General features: G+C 45.9%; 1 protein-coding gene across 1 annotated transcript in view; it reads right to left on the minus strand.

Annotated features, from left to right (window-relative positions):
* Nucleotides 1-15,208: 15,208 nt before the first annotated feature.
* TM9SF4 (transmembrane 9 superfamily member 4) overlaps nucleotides 15,209-18,450 on the minus strand; it is a 57,243-nt gene continuing 54,001 nt past the window's right edge. Inside the window, exon 18 of the mRNA XM_081257389.1 lies at nucleotides 15,209-17,173. Within this exon, the coding sequence (XP_081113515.1) occupies nucleotides 17,024-17,173 (150 nt within the window). The 3' untranslated portion in view covers nucleotides 15,209-17,023. The remainder of the gene's footprint in view (nucleotides 17,174-18,450) is intronic.

The raw sequence follows: 18,450 nt of genomic DNA on the forward strand, positions 1-18,450 counted from the left end.
CCATAGTGGCTGTATCAATTTACATTCCTGCCAACAGTGTATGAGGGTTCCCTTTTCTCCACACCCTCTCCAGCATTTATTGTTTGTAGATTTTTAAAAATAAATTTTAATTAATTAATTAATTTTTGGCTGCGTTGGGTCTTCGTTGCTATGCGCAGGCTTTCTCTAGTTGCAGTGAGTGGGGGCTACTCTTTGTTGTGGTGTGTGGGCTTCTCATTGCGGTGGCTTCTCTTGTTGCGGAGCATGGGCTTAGTTGCTCTGTGGCATGTGGGATCTTCCCGGACCAGGACTGGAACCTCTGTCCCCTGCATTGGCAGGTGGATTCTTAACCACTGCACCACCTGGGAAGCCTTGTTTGTAGGTTTTTGGATGATGGCTGTTCTGACCGGTGTGAGGTGATACCTCATTGTAGTTTTGATTTGCATTTCTCTAATAATTAGTGATGTTGAGCATCTTTTCATGTGTTTGTTAGGTCTTCTGCACATTTTTTGATTGGGTTGTTTGCTTTTTTGATGTTGAGCTGCATGAACTGCTTGTATATTTTGGAGTTTAATCCTTTGTCAGTTGCTTCATTTGCAAATATTTTCTCCCATTCTGAGGGTTGTCTTTTCGTCTTGTTTATGGTTTCCTTTGCTGTGCAAAGCTTTTAAGTTTCATTAGGTCCCATTTGTTTAATTTTGTTTTAATTTTTAATTTTGTTTAATTACTCTAGGAGGTGAGTCAATAAAGATGTTGCTGTGATTTATGTCGAAGAGTGTTCTGCCTGTGTTTTCCTCTAAGAGTTTTATAGTGTCTGGCCTTACATTTAGGTCTTTAACCCATTTTGAGGTGTTTTTTTTTTTTGCGGTACGCAGGCCTCTCACTGCCGTGGCCTCTCCCGTTGCGGAGCACAGGCTCCGGCCGCGCAGGCTCAGCGGCCATGGCTCACGGGCCCAGCCGCTCCGCGGCATGTGGGATCTTCCCGGACCGGAGCACGAACCCATGTCCCCTGCATCGGTAGGCGGACTCTCAACCACTGCACCACCAGGGAAGCCCTGAGTTTATTTTTGAGTATGGTGTTAGGGAGTGTTCTAATTTCATTTTTTTACATGTAGCTCTCTAGTGTGGATTTATCTCTGGGCTTTTTTAAAAAATTAATTAATTTATTTATTATTAATTTGGGCTGCATTGAGTCCTCGTTGCTGCGTGCGGGCTTTCTTTTAGTTGCGGTGAGTGGGGGCTACTCTTCGTTGCGGTGCGTGGGCTTCTCATTTTGGTGGCTTCTCTTGTTGCGGAACACAGGCTCTAGGCGCGTGGGCTTCAGTAGTTGTGGCACGTGGGCTCAGTAGTTGTGGCATGTGGGCTCTAGAGCGCAGGCTCAGTAGTTGTGGCACACGGGCTTAGTTGCTCCGTGGCATGTGGGATCTTCCCAGACCAGGGCTCGAACCTGTGTCCCCTGCATTGGCAGGCAGATTCTTAACTGCTGCACCACCAGGGAAGCCCCTGTCTCTGGGCTTTGTTCTAATTCTGTGAAAGATGACATTGGTAATTTGATAGGGATTGTATTGAATCTGTAGATTTCTTTGGGTAGTATAGTCGTTTTCACAGTATTGATTTTTCCAATCCAAGAACATGGTATATCTTTCCATCTGTTTGTGTCTTCTTTGATTTCTTTCAAGAGTGTCTTATAGTTTTCTGCATACAGGTCTTTTGCCTCCTTAGGTAGGTTTATTCCTAGGTATTTTATTCTTTTTGTTGCAGTGGTAAATGGGATTGTTTCCTTAATTTCTCTTTCTGCCCTTTCATTGTTAGTGTACAGGAATGCAAGAGATTTCTGTGTATTAATTTTGTATGCTGCAACTTTACCAAATTCATTGATTAGCTCTAGTAGTTTTCTGGTGACATCTCTTTAAATTAGAAGAACTCATAACAGAACACTACCATTTTAGAGGTTCCCTCAATCCAGGTATGACTTTGGGTATGTAGAAAGTTAATGCTCTGTTTTTCATTTCGCTGCTTTGTTTGTTTTTGTTTTGTTTTGTTTTGGTCGTGCGGTATGCAGGATCTTAGTTCCCCAACCAGGGGTCGAACCCATGCCCCCTGCAGTGGAAGCATGGAGTCCTAACCACTGGGCCACCAGGGAAGTCCCTCATTTCGCTGCTTTTATGTCAGCCCCGATGCATCCCCTTCTCCATTTCCATCCACTGGGGAAATTGAGCTCTCCAGGCCTGCTTGTTGCTTTTAGCTGAGAACATTTACCAAGAATATCAGTGTAGTTTTTCTACACCATTTGGAAACTTATGTGGCTATTCATGATTGTTATTAAGTTGTTGTGGCTGTTAATATAACTCTGAACTTAGAAGTAGTTAGAATAAGGTTGTTTTGTCGGACTTAAGCCTAGAAATTGTTACCATATTCTGTGAGGATAACCTCCGAAAAGAAATCTGTAACCCTGATGGTCTTGATGACCTGTGTCCCAGTGGCGGTGTTGTAATGACATCGCTGTAACTGACATCACTGCTTCTAGACAGAGAAACAGTCATGAGGTGGCTTTGTCCAATGAGAAGAGGATTCATGGCACTTTGTCTTCTATTGCTTGTTGAAAACATAAAAACTTTTCAGTCTGGGGCAAAAAAAACCTCCTCAGATCATGTTACTCCCCCATCCAAAACCCTCCATTGGCAGAAAAAAAATCCTAATTCCTTATTGTGGCTGACAGATTCCAGCATTTTCTGGTCCCTGCCAACATCTCCCCTTGATCTCCCTTCACTTCCCCCATGCTCGCCTCTAAGCTGCTCCTTAAACACACTAAGCACATTGCAACCTCGGGGGTTTCACACTTGCTTTTCTGGCCCCAAACGCTTCTTCCGAGGCCCTTCCTGCCCAGCCTGTCTAAAGTCATTCTCTGCCCCTCGGCATTGCTTCTCCCCTTCTCTTCCTGATTGCCTCCATGGCACTTGTAACTCTGAAGTGATCTTCGTTTTCTTCTTTTCCTCTCCCATCTAACATGTGTCAGGAGGACAGGGACCTCTCAGTCTGCTGCTTTGCCCCACGTGCACCTCAAAAGTTAGTTGTGTGAAATGAATGACTTTAGCCAACTGTGTCAGAGTATCGTGCTCTGCCCTGCCAACATGGTTGCTGCCCAAAGGATTTCAGTTGGGCAGAGAAGTGGGACAGTGAAGGGTGACCATGTAATTTGTCTTTAGCTAGAACACGTCTGGGAGTGAAAGGGACGCTACTAATAATTACACCAGGACAAGAGGCCTAACTGGTACATAACAGTCACCCCAAAGAGACAGAACCCAGCTAAGTCCAGCTTGGCATACAGCTCTTCCCAGCTGTGTATGATGTGGGATCAGAGGGTGGAGACTTCTCTGAAGCCAGGACGCTGGAGCTGGGCTTTGAAAAATGGGCGGTAGTTTAGAAAGTGGGCCTGAAAAAGGAAATTCCTGACAGAGCAGTGTTGACCACAGGCGCTGGGATAGAAAATGCATGATGTGTTTAGGGCACAACATGTGCCCTGCGCGTGGCTGCTTGGAAGAGGCAAGGCTAGATGGGTAGGTTCAGGCCATTTTCTGGAAATAGGACCTCTGAATGCAAAGCCAAAGCCTTGTCCTGTAGATAGAGGGGAGGAGTATCAGATGTGGTTCAGAGGTGGGAGAGCTCATGGGGCAGCTGGAGGCAAGGCAGGGGTCAGTGTCTGCAACTCCCGTTCTCCATTACCTTCAGTGTGAATCTTTTCCTTCTGTCCAGGCTGCAGCTCTTCCAGGAAGCCCTCCATGATTGCCCTAGCCCACAAGAATCTCTGCCACCTCCCAAGTAGACTGAGAACCCAAAATTGGCACGCCAGTGCCTGGCTGGGCTGCACCCTCTGGGGTTCTCTTTTGTGCTGTCCCAGATGCTCCCAGGGGAATCAGGGTGAGCGTGAAGTGGAGGCAGCCTGGCGATCCTGAAAGCCAGTGCCCATGTGGTTTGCCTGCCCTGCGCCTGGTGTTTGGCAGGTGCACTTTGGCTCCTGCAGCCCAAATTGGGGCCCAGCTGCATCCTACACGTCCTTAGGCCTTCGACAGTGGTGCTTACCCAGACAGGTGCTCACTTGATCTTTCTGCTGCATGGCCAACAGCACACTTCCTTCATGCCGTGACTGGCCTCGGCGGGGGGCCTTGGCGCTCTTCTGGGGCCTGAGTCTCGTCCTCAGAACCCACTCCTGCTTGTTCATTTATTCGGGTCCCGAGTCATTTGTTTATCCACGCATCTTAGCGTCCTCTGTACCGGGTGTTGGGGGCACAAGATGACTCTATTCAGGTTTCTGCTCTCGATGAGCTCAAGAGCCTGAAAACAGTGATGATAACCCCTGACATTTAGTGAACACCTACTGTGTACAGGGAGCTCACATGGATACAGCAGCCAGAGTGGTTCTTTAAACCTACGTCGGGTCATGTCTTTCCTCTGCTCCAAACCCTCCAACGGCTCCAATTGCACACAAAAGGGAAAGCCAACGTGCTCCTTGTGGCCTGCAAGACCCTCAGGATCTGACCTTATCACCTCTCCAACTTCATCTCCTCCGCCTCTCCCTCCAGATCGCCTTCCAGTGACACCAAACTCCTGTTAGTCTTCAAACCTGGCTCAAAACTTTGCTTGCACTATACCCTCACCTGGAACCTTCTTCTCTTGATATCTGCACGGCCGACTCCTCGATTCATTAAGGTTTCTCAGCTCATCTGTTACAGTTTCACCTCCTGAGGGAGGCCGTCTGTGACCACCCTTTCCGAAAAACACCCTGACAGGCTTCCTCCAGGTTCTCTGATTTGAATTTTGTTATAGCACTGACAACCCCTTACGTTAGACTGCATATTGATTTATTGATCTGCCGTTTCCTCTGCACTCATGGGGACTTTGTCTTATTCACTGCTGAATACCCCTCACCTAGAATAGCACCTGGCACAGTTGGGGGCTCAGGAACTCTTTGAGGAATGAATGCTTCACACCCTCGAGGTTCAGGAGGCTCTCACAGGTGGGCAAGGGGAAGACGATCTCTAAGGACAGAAACTCTGTATGGCCCGAGGTAGCCATTTTCCAGGCACTCTCTGGAGTTGAGGTGATGTCTCTGGGCCCATTCCTGGTCCCTCCTACAGAGATATGGCCGCCTGGCTTACACATGCTCCAAGGGTGGAGGAAGGAGTTCAGGGCGAGGAGGGTCTTCCTGCTCTGGTGTGACAGACACGAGCCTATGCTCTCAGAGGTCTGCCCTGTTCTGTTGTCTTGGGAAGGAACTTTGGACAAGTTCTTTTCAATCAGAATGAACCTGTCTAGAAACTATAGCAATTAGTTGTTACCTATAACCGCCCTGATTACAGCTTGGGGGACTTTGATATTTTCTTCCAAGGACATGATTTCAGCACAAAGATTCAAGTATCTCTGATATCTGCTTGCCTTTGCTTAGAGGGAGAACTAAATGCTAACTTGGGCCAGTGAACTTCGAGGCTCCCACCTCACAGGCCCCACCATCAGAGCTGACTCAGGACCTCAAGGGCAGGGGCTGGGGTGGAGCAGGCACTAGCCGGAAGGCTGATAGGCCGGCATGCTCTTGATTCCCCACTGTGTGGCCTTGGACACATCTTTTCATGGCTCTCAGCCCGAGTTTCTCACCTAAAGGAAACCTTGGATATTCTTTAGCAGGAGGAAAAAGTCCCTTCAGGTGTCTCCCCCTCCCCATAAGCCTCCAGCCCTCCAGGTGGCAGGCTCAGTGACAATGCTTTTGGTTGCATCTAACAGAAACTCGTAATTGACTTAAACAAGAGATTTTTTCCCCTTACGTGAACATCCAGAGGTCAGATGGGCTTTGGGGCTGTTTGATTCAGCAGCTCAATGATGTCTTCAAAGACTTGGGCCTTCTTCCCTGATCTGCCATCCTTCCTGTTGGTTCCATTCTCGGGTTGGTACCAAGATGGTAGCAGTAGTTCCAAGGGTAACTTTGGGATATGGCAACTCCAGAGAAGGCAGACTCTGTCTTCCCATGACTTGCTTAGAATGGAAGAAAACTTTCCCAGAAGCCACTTTAGACTTTCTGGGTTCTGCATCTAATCGGCTAGAACTGGGTAACATGTCTGCTCTTGAATCAGTTATTGGTGAGGTGGAGCATGGTACCATGACTTGCTTGGACCAAACATCAGGGGTAAACTGGATGTCTGTCCACAATGCCCAGTGGGATGGTTAAGACTGTCATCTCTAGGAGCTACAGTTATAGTTCAGCTCTCCTGTGGGACCCCCTAGATGGCACTTTCACCCTGCAGTGGCCCTCAGGGTTAGGGGGGGCTGACTTCTGGGCTAGCACAGGTTCAACTGCACAGTTTCTGGGCCTAGAGCGTTCTTAGGTGCAGCCAAGTCACTGCCAAACTTAGATTGCTAGGAATTAGGCCCCTTAGACTCACCATTCATGGGTGAGGAGGGAGTAACTGCTTGAGCAGCTACCATGAGTGATCCTTTCATGTAACAGGACTCACACAGCCCTTCAGGGACCCCGTGATCTTACAGGTTAAAAAAGGGAGCAGCAGAGACTTCTGTTTTTAGCCAAGATGAAATAACAGGTAAGATTTATCCTCCCACCTGAAACTACCAGTAAAACTAAACAAAATATATGAAACAGTGGTTTTCAAGGCTTTGGACATTGATCAATAAAGGACAGTAATCCCAGGCAGATGGGAAACAAGTGAGGTAAGTCCTATGACTGCCTAGCTCACTGCCTTGAGAGAGTTTTCAGGCTGCAGCATAAGGAGGGGGACTGAAGTAGAGCCGAGTACACTCCCTGAGATGGTGCCGAGAGTCTGGAGACCAATGTAACAAGAGTTCAGAAATGGGCAAAAGATCCGAACGGACATTTTTCCAAAGAAGACAAACAGACGGCCAACAGGTACATGAAAAGATGCTCAATATCCTTAATCATCAGGAATATGCAAGTCAAAAACGACAATGAGATCTCACTTCACACCTGTTAGAATGGCTATTATCAAAAAGCCAAGAAATATTGGTGAGGATGTGGAGAAAAGGGAAACGTTGTGCACTGCTGGTAGGAATGTAAATTGGTGCAGCCACTATGGAAAACAATACGGAGGTTCCTCAAAAAATGAAAAATAGAACTACCATATGATCCAGCAGTTCTACTTCTGGGTATTTATCTAAAGAAAATGAAAACACCAACTCAAAAAGATGCACCCCTATGTTCCCTGCAGCATTATTTACAATAGCCAAGATATGGAAACAACCTAAGTGTCCATCGATGGATGAAAAGATGAAGAAATTGTGGTATATATACACAATGGAATATTATCCAGCCATAAAAAATGAAATCTCACCATTTGCAACCATATGGTTGGACACTGAGGACATTATGCTAAGTGAAATAAGTCAGAGAAAGACAAATACCATTTGATCTCTCTTGTAGGTGGAATCTAAAAAAAGAAAAACAAACTCATAAATACAGAGAACAGATTGGTTGTTGCCAGAGGTGCAGGGGGTGGGAGAAGTGGGTAAAGGGGATTAAAAGGTAAAAAGAAAAAGGGGGAGAGAAGGGGAGGGGGGACGAGAGAGAGAGAGAGAGAGAGTTCTCAGAATACCAGAGAGCCAGAGAGAGCTGCACAAGGAGAAACCCCTGGAGATCTGCATAGGGTCCCCTGAAGTATTCATCAGCATACTGATCAGCACAAGTGTGCGAGGAAACTACCTGAGGCCAAGTAAAGAACCAACAGGAAGAATGAAAGGGAATAGTCCTTAGTGCTCACATGAGTGGGGAATAGTGTCTATTCCCACCAGCCATGGCACTGGGGAGAATGTCATGGTATATACGGGAGAATACTCAGAAAGGTCTTGCCTCGATAGTGGCCAATAATTAGCCCTAGAGAAAGCACTGCTCTGAAATTGCCTAAAAAATCTATGAGTAAGACCCAAAAGGATTAAACTGTTTCCAAGTAACTTAACTGTCCCAGAATGAAGCTCAAGAGGATTTACAGGATTACAAAAATATCCAGCCCTTAACAAGGTGAAACTCACAACATCTGGCATTCAATCAAAGACCATCAAGCCTATAAAGTGGCAGGCGATATGATCCACAATGAGGAAAATAAGCAATGAAAACCAACCCACAACTGAAATAGATGTTAAAATGAGCAGATAGAGGCTTCTCTCCTGGCGCAGTGGTTAAGAATCCACCTGCTAATCCAGGGGACACGGGTTCAGGTAACCCTAACCTAACACAAGCCACAACTAGACCTGGTGCAGCCAAAATAAATAAATATTTTAAAATAATAAAAAAATTAAAAAAAAAATTTTTAAATGGGTAAAGGACCTAAATAGACATTTCTCCAAAGAAGATATACAAATAGCCAATAAGCACTGAAAAGATGCTCAACATCACTAATTATTAGGTAAATGCAAATCAAAAACATGAGATACCACTTCACATTCACTAGGATTGATGGGTATTTTCTTTTTAAAAAAATTTATTTATTTATTTATTTATTTATGGTTGCATTGGGTCTTCATTGCTGTGCGCGGGCTTTCTCTAGTTGCAGCAAGTGGGGGCCACTCTTTGTTGCAGTGCGTGGGCTTCTCATCACGGTGGCTTGTTGCAGAGCATGGGCTCTAGGTGCGTGGGCTTCAGTAGTTGTGGCACACGGGCTCAGTAGTTGTGGCTCGTGGGCTCTAGAGTGCAGGCTCAGTAGTTGTGGCATGCGGACTTAGTTACTCCACAGCATGTGGGATCTTCCCGGACCAGGGCTCGAACCCATGTCCCCTGCATTGGCAGGCAGATTCTTAACCACTGCACCACCAGGGAAGTCCCAGGATGGGTATTTTCAAAAAACAGAAAACAACAAGTATTGGTGAGGATGTAAAGAAACTGAAATTTTCATGCATAGCTGGTGGGAATGTAAATGATACAGCCACTGTGGATAACAGGATGGTGGCTTCTCAAAAAAACTAAACATAAAATTACCATAAGATCCAGCAGTTCCACTCCTAGGTATATACCCCAAATAACTGAAAGCAGGGACTTGAACAGATATTTGTACACCAATGTTTACAGCAGCATTATCCACAATAGCCAAAAGGTAAAAACAACCCAAATGTCCACTGGTGGGTTAATGGATAAGCAAAATGTAGTATATACATACAATGGGATATTAAACCTTAAAGGAGTGAAATTCTGACAGATGCTACAATGTGAATGAACCTTGAAGACATAGTAAGTAAAATAAGCCAGACACAAAAGGACAAATATGTCCTGATCCCACTAGAGTAGTCAAGTTCATAGAGGCAGAAAGTAGAATAGTGGTTACCAGGGGCTGGGGGGGAGAAAAGAACGGGGAGTTAGTGTTTAAGGCATAAACAGAGTTTCAGTTTGGGATGATGAAAAAGTTCTGGAGATGGCTGGTGACCACACATTTGTTGCACAAATTATGTTGCACAATTTGTGAGTCTACTTAATGCTTCTGAATTGTACACTTTAAAACAGTTAAAGTGGTAAATTTTATGTATATTTTACACAATAAAAAGTCAGGTAGAAATATGGAATATATAAAAAAAAAAGACCTAAGTCAAATTGCTAGAGGTGAAAAAGACAATGTCTGAGATGAAAACCACTGGATTAGTGGCAGAGTAGACATGGTACAAGATTAGTGAATTTAAAGGAACAGTAATAGAAACTATCCAAAGTGAAACACAGAAAAAAGAATCAATGAAATGAGCATCAGTGGATGGGACATCAGTGGTGAAACAACTTCAAGTAGTCTAACCTATGGGTAATCAGAATCACAGAGGAAAGTGGGGGGGGGAGAAAAAATATTTGAAGAAATAGTGACCTAAAAACTTTCCAATCTTACTGAAAACAATAAATGCACAGTTCTAAGAAGCTCAATGTACCCTAAACATAAGAAATATGAAGAAAACTATACCAAGGCATCCATAATCAAATAGCTCAGAAACCACTGACATAGTAAAGGCAGTCATAGAGAAAAGACCTGTTACATACAGAGGGAACAAAGAGAAGGATATCAGCTCTGTTGTTGGAAGCAACACAAGCAGTAAGACAGTAGACTAACATCTTTAAAGTACTAGCAAACAAAAAAACTTGTCAACATAGAATTCTATACCCAGCAAAAATATCTTTCAATCACAAAGCTAAAATTGAAACATTTTGGACATACAAAAACTGAAAGGGGACTTCCCTGGTGGTCTAGTGGTTAAGACTCCATGCTTCCACTGCAGGGGGCAAGGCTTGATCCTTGGTTGGGAAACTAAGGTCCTGCATGCCATGTGGTGAAAAAAAAAAAAAAAAGCTGAAAGAATTCATCAGCAGCAGATCCTCACTACAAGAAATATTAAAGGATATTAAAGGATGTCTTTTAGGCAGATGGAAAGTCGTACCAGATGGAAATTTGGGTCTACACAAAGGAATGAAGACCACTGGAAATAATAACTACCTGGGTACATACGTAAGATTTTTTTCTTATTACTTAAGCTCTTAAAAGACAACTGTTAAAAAAAAGACAACTGTTTAAATAAAAATAGCAACAGTATATTGTGGGGTTTATAACATATGTAAAAGTAAAAAAGGAGTGACAATTGAAATATAAAGGCTGGTAATGGAGAAATGGAAGTATACTATTGTATGGTTCTTATACTGTATGTGAAGTGGTATAATATCACTTGAAGGTAGACTGTGACAAGTTAAAGATATACACTAGAAACCCTAAAGTAATTACTGAAATATCAAAAAAAAAGTTACAGTCAATAAGCCCATGAAGGAAATTAAAATGCAAAGCATACTTAATTTGTCCAAAAGAAGGCAGAAAAAGAGGAAAAAAGGAAACAACAAATGGGGAAAATAGCAAACAAATGGCAAGATGAAGGACTTAAACTTAGCCAAATCAAGAATCGTATTAGGGACTTCCCTCGTGGTGCAGTGGTTAAGAATCCGCCTGCCAGTGGAGGGGACACAGGTTCGAGCCCTAGTCTGGGAAGAACCCACATGCCGCAGAGCAACGAAGCCCGTGTGCCACAACTCCTGAAGCTCGCACACCTACAGCCTGTGTTCCACAACAAGAGAAGCCACCGCAATGAGAAGCCCATGCACCTCAACAAAGAGTAGCCCCTGTTTGCCACAAAGAGAGAAAGCCTGTGCGCAGCAACAAAGACCCAACATAGCAAGCAAGCAAGCAAGCAACAAAGAAAGAAAAAGAAAAGATGAAAGAAAGAATCATATTAAATGTAAATGATTTAAACACTCCAATTAAAAAGCAGAGATTGTAAGACTGGATAAAAAGCAAAACCAAACTATATGCTGCCTATAAGAAACACACTTTAAATATAAAAATACAAATAGGCTAAAAGTAAAAGAATGGAAAAAGACATACTGTGCTGGGCTTCCCTGGTGGCGCAGTGGTTGAGAGTCCGCCTGCCGATGCAGGGGACACGGGTTCGTGCCCTGGTCCGGGAGGATCCCACATGCTGCGGAGCGGCTGGGCCTGTGAGCCATGGCCGCTGAGCCTGCGCGTCCGGAGCCTGTGCTCCGCAACGGGAGAGGCCACAACAGTGAGAGGCCCGCGTACCGCAAAAAAAAAAAAAAAAAAAAGACATACTTTGCTAACATTAGTTAAAAGAAAGTGGGATTGGCTGTATTAATACCAAAGTAGATTTCTGGGGATAAATTCATCCAAAGAACAATATGAACCTAACAGAGTTTCAAAATACATATAGCAAAAATAGAACTGCAAGGAGAAATATACAAATCTACAATTACAGTTAGAGATTTCAATACTCCTCTCTCAATCACTGGTAAAACAAGCAGGCAGAAAATAAGCAAGCACATCATAGACTTGAACAACACTATCAACCAACTTGACCTAATTGACATTTATATAACACTCCACTCAAAAACAGCTGAATACTCATTCCTTTCAAGTGTACGTGGAATATTTACCAAGACAGACCATATTTTGGGCCATAAAACAAGTCTCAATAAATTCAAAAGAATTCAAGTCATATAAAGTCTCTGCCCATTATTGTCTCTGTCCACAATAGAATTAAATTAGAAATCAATAACAGAAATATCCTTGGAAAAAAATCCCCCAATATTTGGACACTAAATAACATACTTCTAAATAACCATGAATCAAACAAGTAATCAAATGGAAATTAGAAAGTATCTTGGACTGAATGACAATGAACACACAACATATCAGTATTTCTGGGATCTTGCTAAAGCAGTATTTAGGAAGAAATTTATGAACACCTATTTTAGAAAAAAAAAAAAAGACCTCAAATAAATGACCTCAGCTTCCACCTTAAGAAACCAGAAGAGAGCAAATTAAAGAGAGATGTCCACTCGCACCATTCAGCACTGTATTTGAGGCTGTAGCCAGTGCAAGACAACATGATCATCTATGTAGAATTCTGAAGGAATATACAAAAGACAAAACAAAGAAAACAAACAACCCCCCCCCAAAAAAAACAGCTACTAGAACTAATACGTGAATTTAGCAAGGTTTTAGGATATAAGATCAATATATAAAACTCAGTTGTGGGGCTTCCCTGGTGGCACAGTGGTTAAGAATCCGCCTGACAATGCAGCGGACACGGGTTCGAGCCCTGGTCCGGGAAGATCCCACATGCCGCGGAGCAACTAAGCCCGTGCAACACAACTACTGAGCCTGCGCTCTAGAGCCGTGAGCCACAACTACTGAGCCCATGTGCCACAACTACTGAAGCCCGCGCGCCTAGAGCCCATGCTCCACAAGAGAAGCCACCATAATGAGAAGCCTGCGCACCACAACAAAGAGTAGTCCCTGCTTGCCACAAATAGAGAAAGCCCGTGCGCAGCAACAAAGACCCAGTGCAGCCAAAACCAAAACTCAATTATATTTCTATTGCTAGCAATGAAAAAATTAGAAATTAAAAACACCATTTTTAATGGCATCAAAAGTATGAAATACTTAGGAATAAATCTGGCAAAAAGCTGTGAAAGACCTATACACTGAAGACTGCAAAATATGGTTGAGAGAAATTAAACAGAGAGATATAAGTTGTTCACAGGTCAGAAGACTCAACATTAAGATGTCAGTTCTTCCCAAATTGATCTATAGATTTAACAGAATCTCAATTGAAATTACAGCAAATGTGGACTTCCCTGGTGGTCCAGTGGGTAAGACTCCTAGCTCCCAATACAGGGGGCCCGGGTTCGATCCCTGGTCAGGGAACTAGATCCCGCATGCATGCTGCAGCTAGGAGTCCACATGCCACAACTAAACAAAGATCCTGTGAGCTGCAGCTAAGACCCAGCGCAGTCTAAATAAATAATTAAAAAAAAAAAAGAAATTACAGCAGGTGTTTTTGTGGAAAGTGACAAGATGATTTTAAAATTCATATGGAAATCAAAGGGCCTCGAAATGCTGAAAAAGAACAAAATTGGAGGGCTAACAACACCTGATTCTAAGGATTATTATAAAGCTACAGTAATAAATAAAGTGTGGCACTGGCATAAAAATGGACAGAACAATGGAACAGAATGGAAATTCCAGAAATAAATCCACACACAGGTGGGCAACTGATTTTTGTCAAAGACACAAAGAGAAAAGATAAGCTTTTCAAGAAATGGTAAAAAAAAAAAAAAAAAGAAAGAAAGAACTGAGATCCATATGTTGCACCTATACTAAAATTGCCTCAAAATGGATCACAGATCTAAACACAAAACCTAAAACTATGAAAGTTCTTAAAGAAAACATAGGAGAAAAATCACTGTAACCCTGAGTTAGGCAAAGATGTCTTAGATATGACACCCTAACCCCAATCCATGAAAGAACGAATTGATAATTGGACTCTTTCAAAATTAAAAATTTCTGCTCTTTAAAAGACACTATTAAGAGAAGGAAACCACAAGCCACAAACTGGGAGAAAATCTTTGCAAAGCATATATCTGATAAAGGACTTGTATGCAGAATCCATAAAGAACTCTCAAAACTTAATTTCAAAAAACAAGCAACTCGGGCTTCCCTGGTGGCGCAGTGGTTGAGAGTCCGCCTGCCGATGCAGGGGACACGGGTTCGTGCCCCGGTCCGGGAAGATCCCACATGCCGCGGAGCGGCTGGGCCCGTGAGCCATGGCCGCTGAGCCTGCGCGGCCGGAGCCTGTGCTCCGCAACGGGAGAGGCCACAACAGTGAGAGGCCCGCGTACCGCAAAAACAAAACAAAACAAAACAAGCAACTCATTAAAAAATGGGCAAAGGATTTGAACAGACACTTCATCAAAGAAGATATATGGATGACAGATAAGCACATGAAAAGATGCTCAATAAAAGTTGTCACTACGGATATGTAAATTGAAATCACAGTGAGACATTATTTTGCACCTGTTAGAATGGCTGAAATTAAAAAGATTAAGCACAGGAAGTGTCAGAACGTGGAGCAACTGGAACTCTTATATACTGCTGATGGGAATGTGAAATTATAGATACAACCACCTTGGAAAAGAGCTTGGCAGTTTAGCTTAAACATTACCACGATCACATGATCCAGCCATTTCAATGCTTCACTTATTCACAGCAATTTTTTTTTTTTTTTTTTTTTGCGGTACGCGGGCCTCTCACTGTTGTGGCCTCTCCCATTGCGGAGCACAGGCTCCGGACGCGCAGGCTCAACGGCCATGGCTCACGAGCCCAGCCGCTCCGCGGCATGTGGGATCTTCCCGGACCGGGGCACGAACCCACGTCCCCTGCATCAGCAGGCGGACTCTCAACCACTGCGCCACCAGGGAAGCCCACAGCAATTTTATCTGTAATAGCCAAAAACTTGAGACACAAATGTCTGTCAATAGATAAGTAGATAAACAAATTATGGTAGGTGTAGGTGTCTTACATGACAGAGAGGCGAAGTGAGTTAGCAGCAGAACATTGGAGCTGGGAATCATTTAAAAACCAGGTCTCACTGCTACCAAAGCTCACACATGATTACCATCTCCTACTTGTGCGACCAGAGGGGCATGCTTAGCGATTCAGTATCGAGGGGCTAAGCAGATGGCAGAGGCTACGAAGAAGCACCAGGCAGGGGAAGAGCAGTGGCCTGGGCCCTAGAAAGCCTGACATGAGACTGAGCTTTGAGGGAAACCACTCAGCTCAACACATTTGGGGAATTTGTCTCACCTCAGACCCGTAACCCTTGAAGAGATTCAAGAGACATGACAACAGGACAATGACATATTTATTTACAACTGGACCAAAAAAAGGCATACAGGCATATTTTAATTAAAAATAATGGTGATGATGATTTAAAAAGTCAGAAAAATCGATGCTGTTTGAACCCTTTACGAGGAGTCCGTTTCCCCACTCCCCCCAAAAGAGAATCTTTTAGGGAAAAACTCCAACGTTCGAATGAACAAGACTCCATTATCATACTCTACTGCTTGGGTTCCCTTTCCTCCAACCTGATTCTTGGTGGACGCCGCTTGGCACCGCGGAGTCGCTGTGAGGCAAGGTTGAGAGGATCACCGGTTTGACTGGTGGAGCTGGTGAGGGCTGCTGGGAGAGTGTGGGGGGAGGGGCGGCGGGGAGGGTGGTGTGTTCCTAGCTCAGCCAGCATCCTGAGCTTTGTCTTGTGGTGGGCTTCCTCAAGGGGCTGTAGCACGGGTGAGTGGCTGCTACTTGAACCCTAACCCCAGGGTGGGTTTGGTCTCTTGCAGCTTAAGAGCAGACGTGTGTGACACGCACGGGGGCGGGGCATGGGTTAGGAGGAGTGGGCGCTGACAGGGGACCCAGGCCTGAACGTCAGCTCCTCTTTCTAACTTAGGCTCCTTGCCTATTCCTGGGACTCGGGGAAGGAATGACAGAACTTAATTTCCATCTTCCTTCTCGCAACCAGTGTTCTGGGTGTTCCTCAAAGGAGGCAGGAACTCAGACAGGAGGCGGAGGGGAGGGGTCTGGCTAAAAGAGCTGTGTATGGGCACGAAGGCTGGGAGAGGTCAGGGAGAGCGCCTCTTCCCAGCCACCTAAAGGAGGGGATCTGCGGTCTCCAGGCCTTGTTCTGCCCTGGAAATGGAGGAGAAGGCCCACCCTAGCACACTCTGCAAAGAGCAGCAACCCCCACAAGGTAGGGGCTGAGGAGCATCCTGTGGGGTGAGGACCCTCAGCCCAGACACACACACATGGATGCTTGGTTTGGCTCTGGAAACACTTGGCCCTGGATCCAGGGTTTCTTGGCACGAAGACGGTTCATTGCAAGTCTCTCCTCCGGTCCAGCAAACTCTCACTGCTCTGAGCAGGGGCAACTCCTGCTGTCCTGGGGCATTTGGTGCCCAGTACTTCCAGGGGATTTCCTTGTAGCAACCAAGACCTGGGCTTGCTCCCAGTGACAAGATGACCGGAGGCCTGGCGGGAAGCCCCGCCTCGAGCAGCCCTGGGAGGAGGCTGGGGAGGAGAGAAGAGGGAGGAAAAGGGGCTGGAAGAGGCTGGTTGGCACCGAGGATGCGTGTCCAGGCTGAGCTGTGCTTTGTCGCGGCATCAATGGCGAGGACGGGCAGCGAGAGGCTCAGAAATCTCGCTGAAGCCCTGGAAGGCCCGGCGTTTCCTCTTCCAGTTAGTCGTGGGGTGGCCAACAGCCCTGAGGAACTGAGGTGGAGACAGTGACCAGAACCCAGTGTCTTGATGGGTTTATCCATCCTGGATCCATTTGTTAAAAAAAACTAAGGAAAAAACTCCAAACCAAAAATAAACCTGAACAAACAGGTCTGAGAGTTCCTGCTGGAGGGATCTTTCTTAGCACTGAAGAAAAACAACCCACAAAAAACTCATCCCCCACAGAACTGGAATAAGATGATGAAGAAAAATGCAAGATTTATCTATAGGCCCTCCCGCCCCCTATGCAGCCCCAGGATCCAGGAACACTGTGCCAGGAGTTACATTCCAAACGAGCAGGAGTTATTTTATTTTACGTGCCTGCAGTTCCCCACGCGGGGTGGCTTCCTGTCCGTGGATGGAGTGGGCCAGGCCACGGTCCACCCCCGTCAGTCTATCTTCACAGCAGCGTAGATCTTGCGGACAAACATGTAGGCTGCATAGAAGCCGATGGTGCCCGTGAGAAGCCAGAAGGACAGGACCATGAGGGCCGTGTAGCCAAAGTAGAGGAGAGAGGGAATGAACTCGACGATGTCCAGCTGGGGCACGAGCGGGGAGAGAAGAGAGGGGACACGCTTAGTGCCAGCCTGCCGTGGCCAACTGGGTGTCCCCCTACCTTCTCACTGATCTTGTGGTGAAGCTGAAGACTGGCAAGGGGAAGGGGCCTGCCCCAGGTGGGCAGCGAGGGGCAGGTGGGTCTCACAGTCATGGTGGACCTTCATCAGTACCAGGGCCCGTGCACCGCCTTGGATGCTCACAACCACTATGGTAGGTTATTAACCCACTTTACAGATGGTGCACAGTTACACAGCCGGGAAACAGAAGGAGCTGGGATTTGAACCTGGGGCTAGAGGGCTAAGAGCCCAAGGCCCAAATCCATTGACTCAGGCCATTTCCTGTGGGGGTAGGAGGGAGAGGGAGTCTTCCTGGGGAAGGGCCTGGGAGCTCACTGGGAGATGGGGCTGACCTCAGGGGCCAGTACCAGAATGACAAAGGCAGCAATGGCCATAGCCGTCACTTCTTCACTCTCCATAGTCCCCAGAACAGTACAGTGAGACTCCTGGGTGCTGGAGCACAGGAAGTGGGGGCAGGAGAGAGGCGTCCAGGGCTCCTGGCTTTAGGAACAGAAAGCCACCCCGAGCCTGTCTCAGCCTACAGTCCTCTCCACCTGAGCACGCTCTGTCACTTTTGCTACCCTCTCACAGGGCTTTTTATCTTGGAGCATTTGAACTCCTTTGCAGAGTTCTGAGGCCTGGGCAGGGATGCTAGGGAATCTGGAGTGTGGTGGGGTTTGCTGGGCCAAGTAGAACTAATCTAGGACCTTGGTATCAAGACCTGCCCAGCCCACCAGGGCCTGAGTGGGGCCTGTTCTAGGGCTCATGGGCAGACACATGGCCACAAAATGCCAGGAGCCCAGAAGAAAACAATAAGGGTCACTGTTTGAGACCGTCTCCCTGAAGTCAAATGTCCTCAAACTAGGGGTGAAGGCCATGTTTTCCAGCTCAACTGCCTATGTCTCCTTTTATGAGCTTCCTTACGGCTGAAGATGGGGTGAAGGTGAGGGGGGGAAACAGGGCAGTGGTAAATCCAGTGGTAAAACCAGGAAAGGGATGAGGCAAAAAGGCAGCGCTGGAAAGTTCCTTAGAGTTCAGACAGGCTAAGGCCACCATTTTACATACAGGGCTCTGGGACTGGAGGAGGTTTTTAGAGCAGAGAAGAAAGCCTGGGCCAGAGGCAGGAAGGGCAGGAGGCTGAGACGTGACCCTCGTGTAGGCGGCTACGGTAGCAGGTTTTGTTTGCCCAACGCTGGCTCCTG

Source organism: Mesoplodon bidens, assembly GCF_964165515.1.
Source record: "Mesoplodon bidens genome assembly, chromosome: 15".
NCBI classification, from domain to species: domain Eukaryota; kingdom Metazoa; phylum Chordata; class Mammalia; order Artiodactyla; family Ziphiidae; genus Mesoplodon; species Mesoplodon bidens.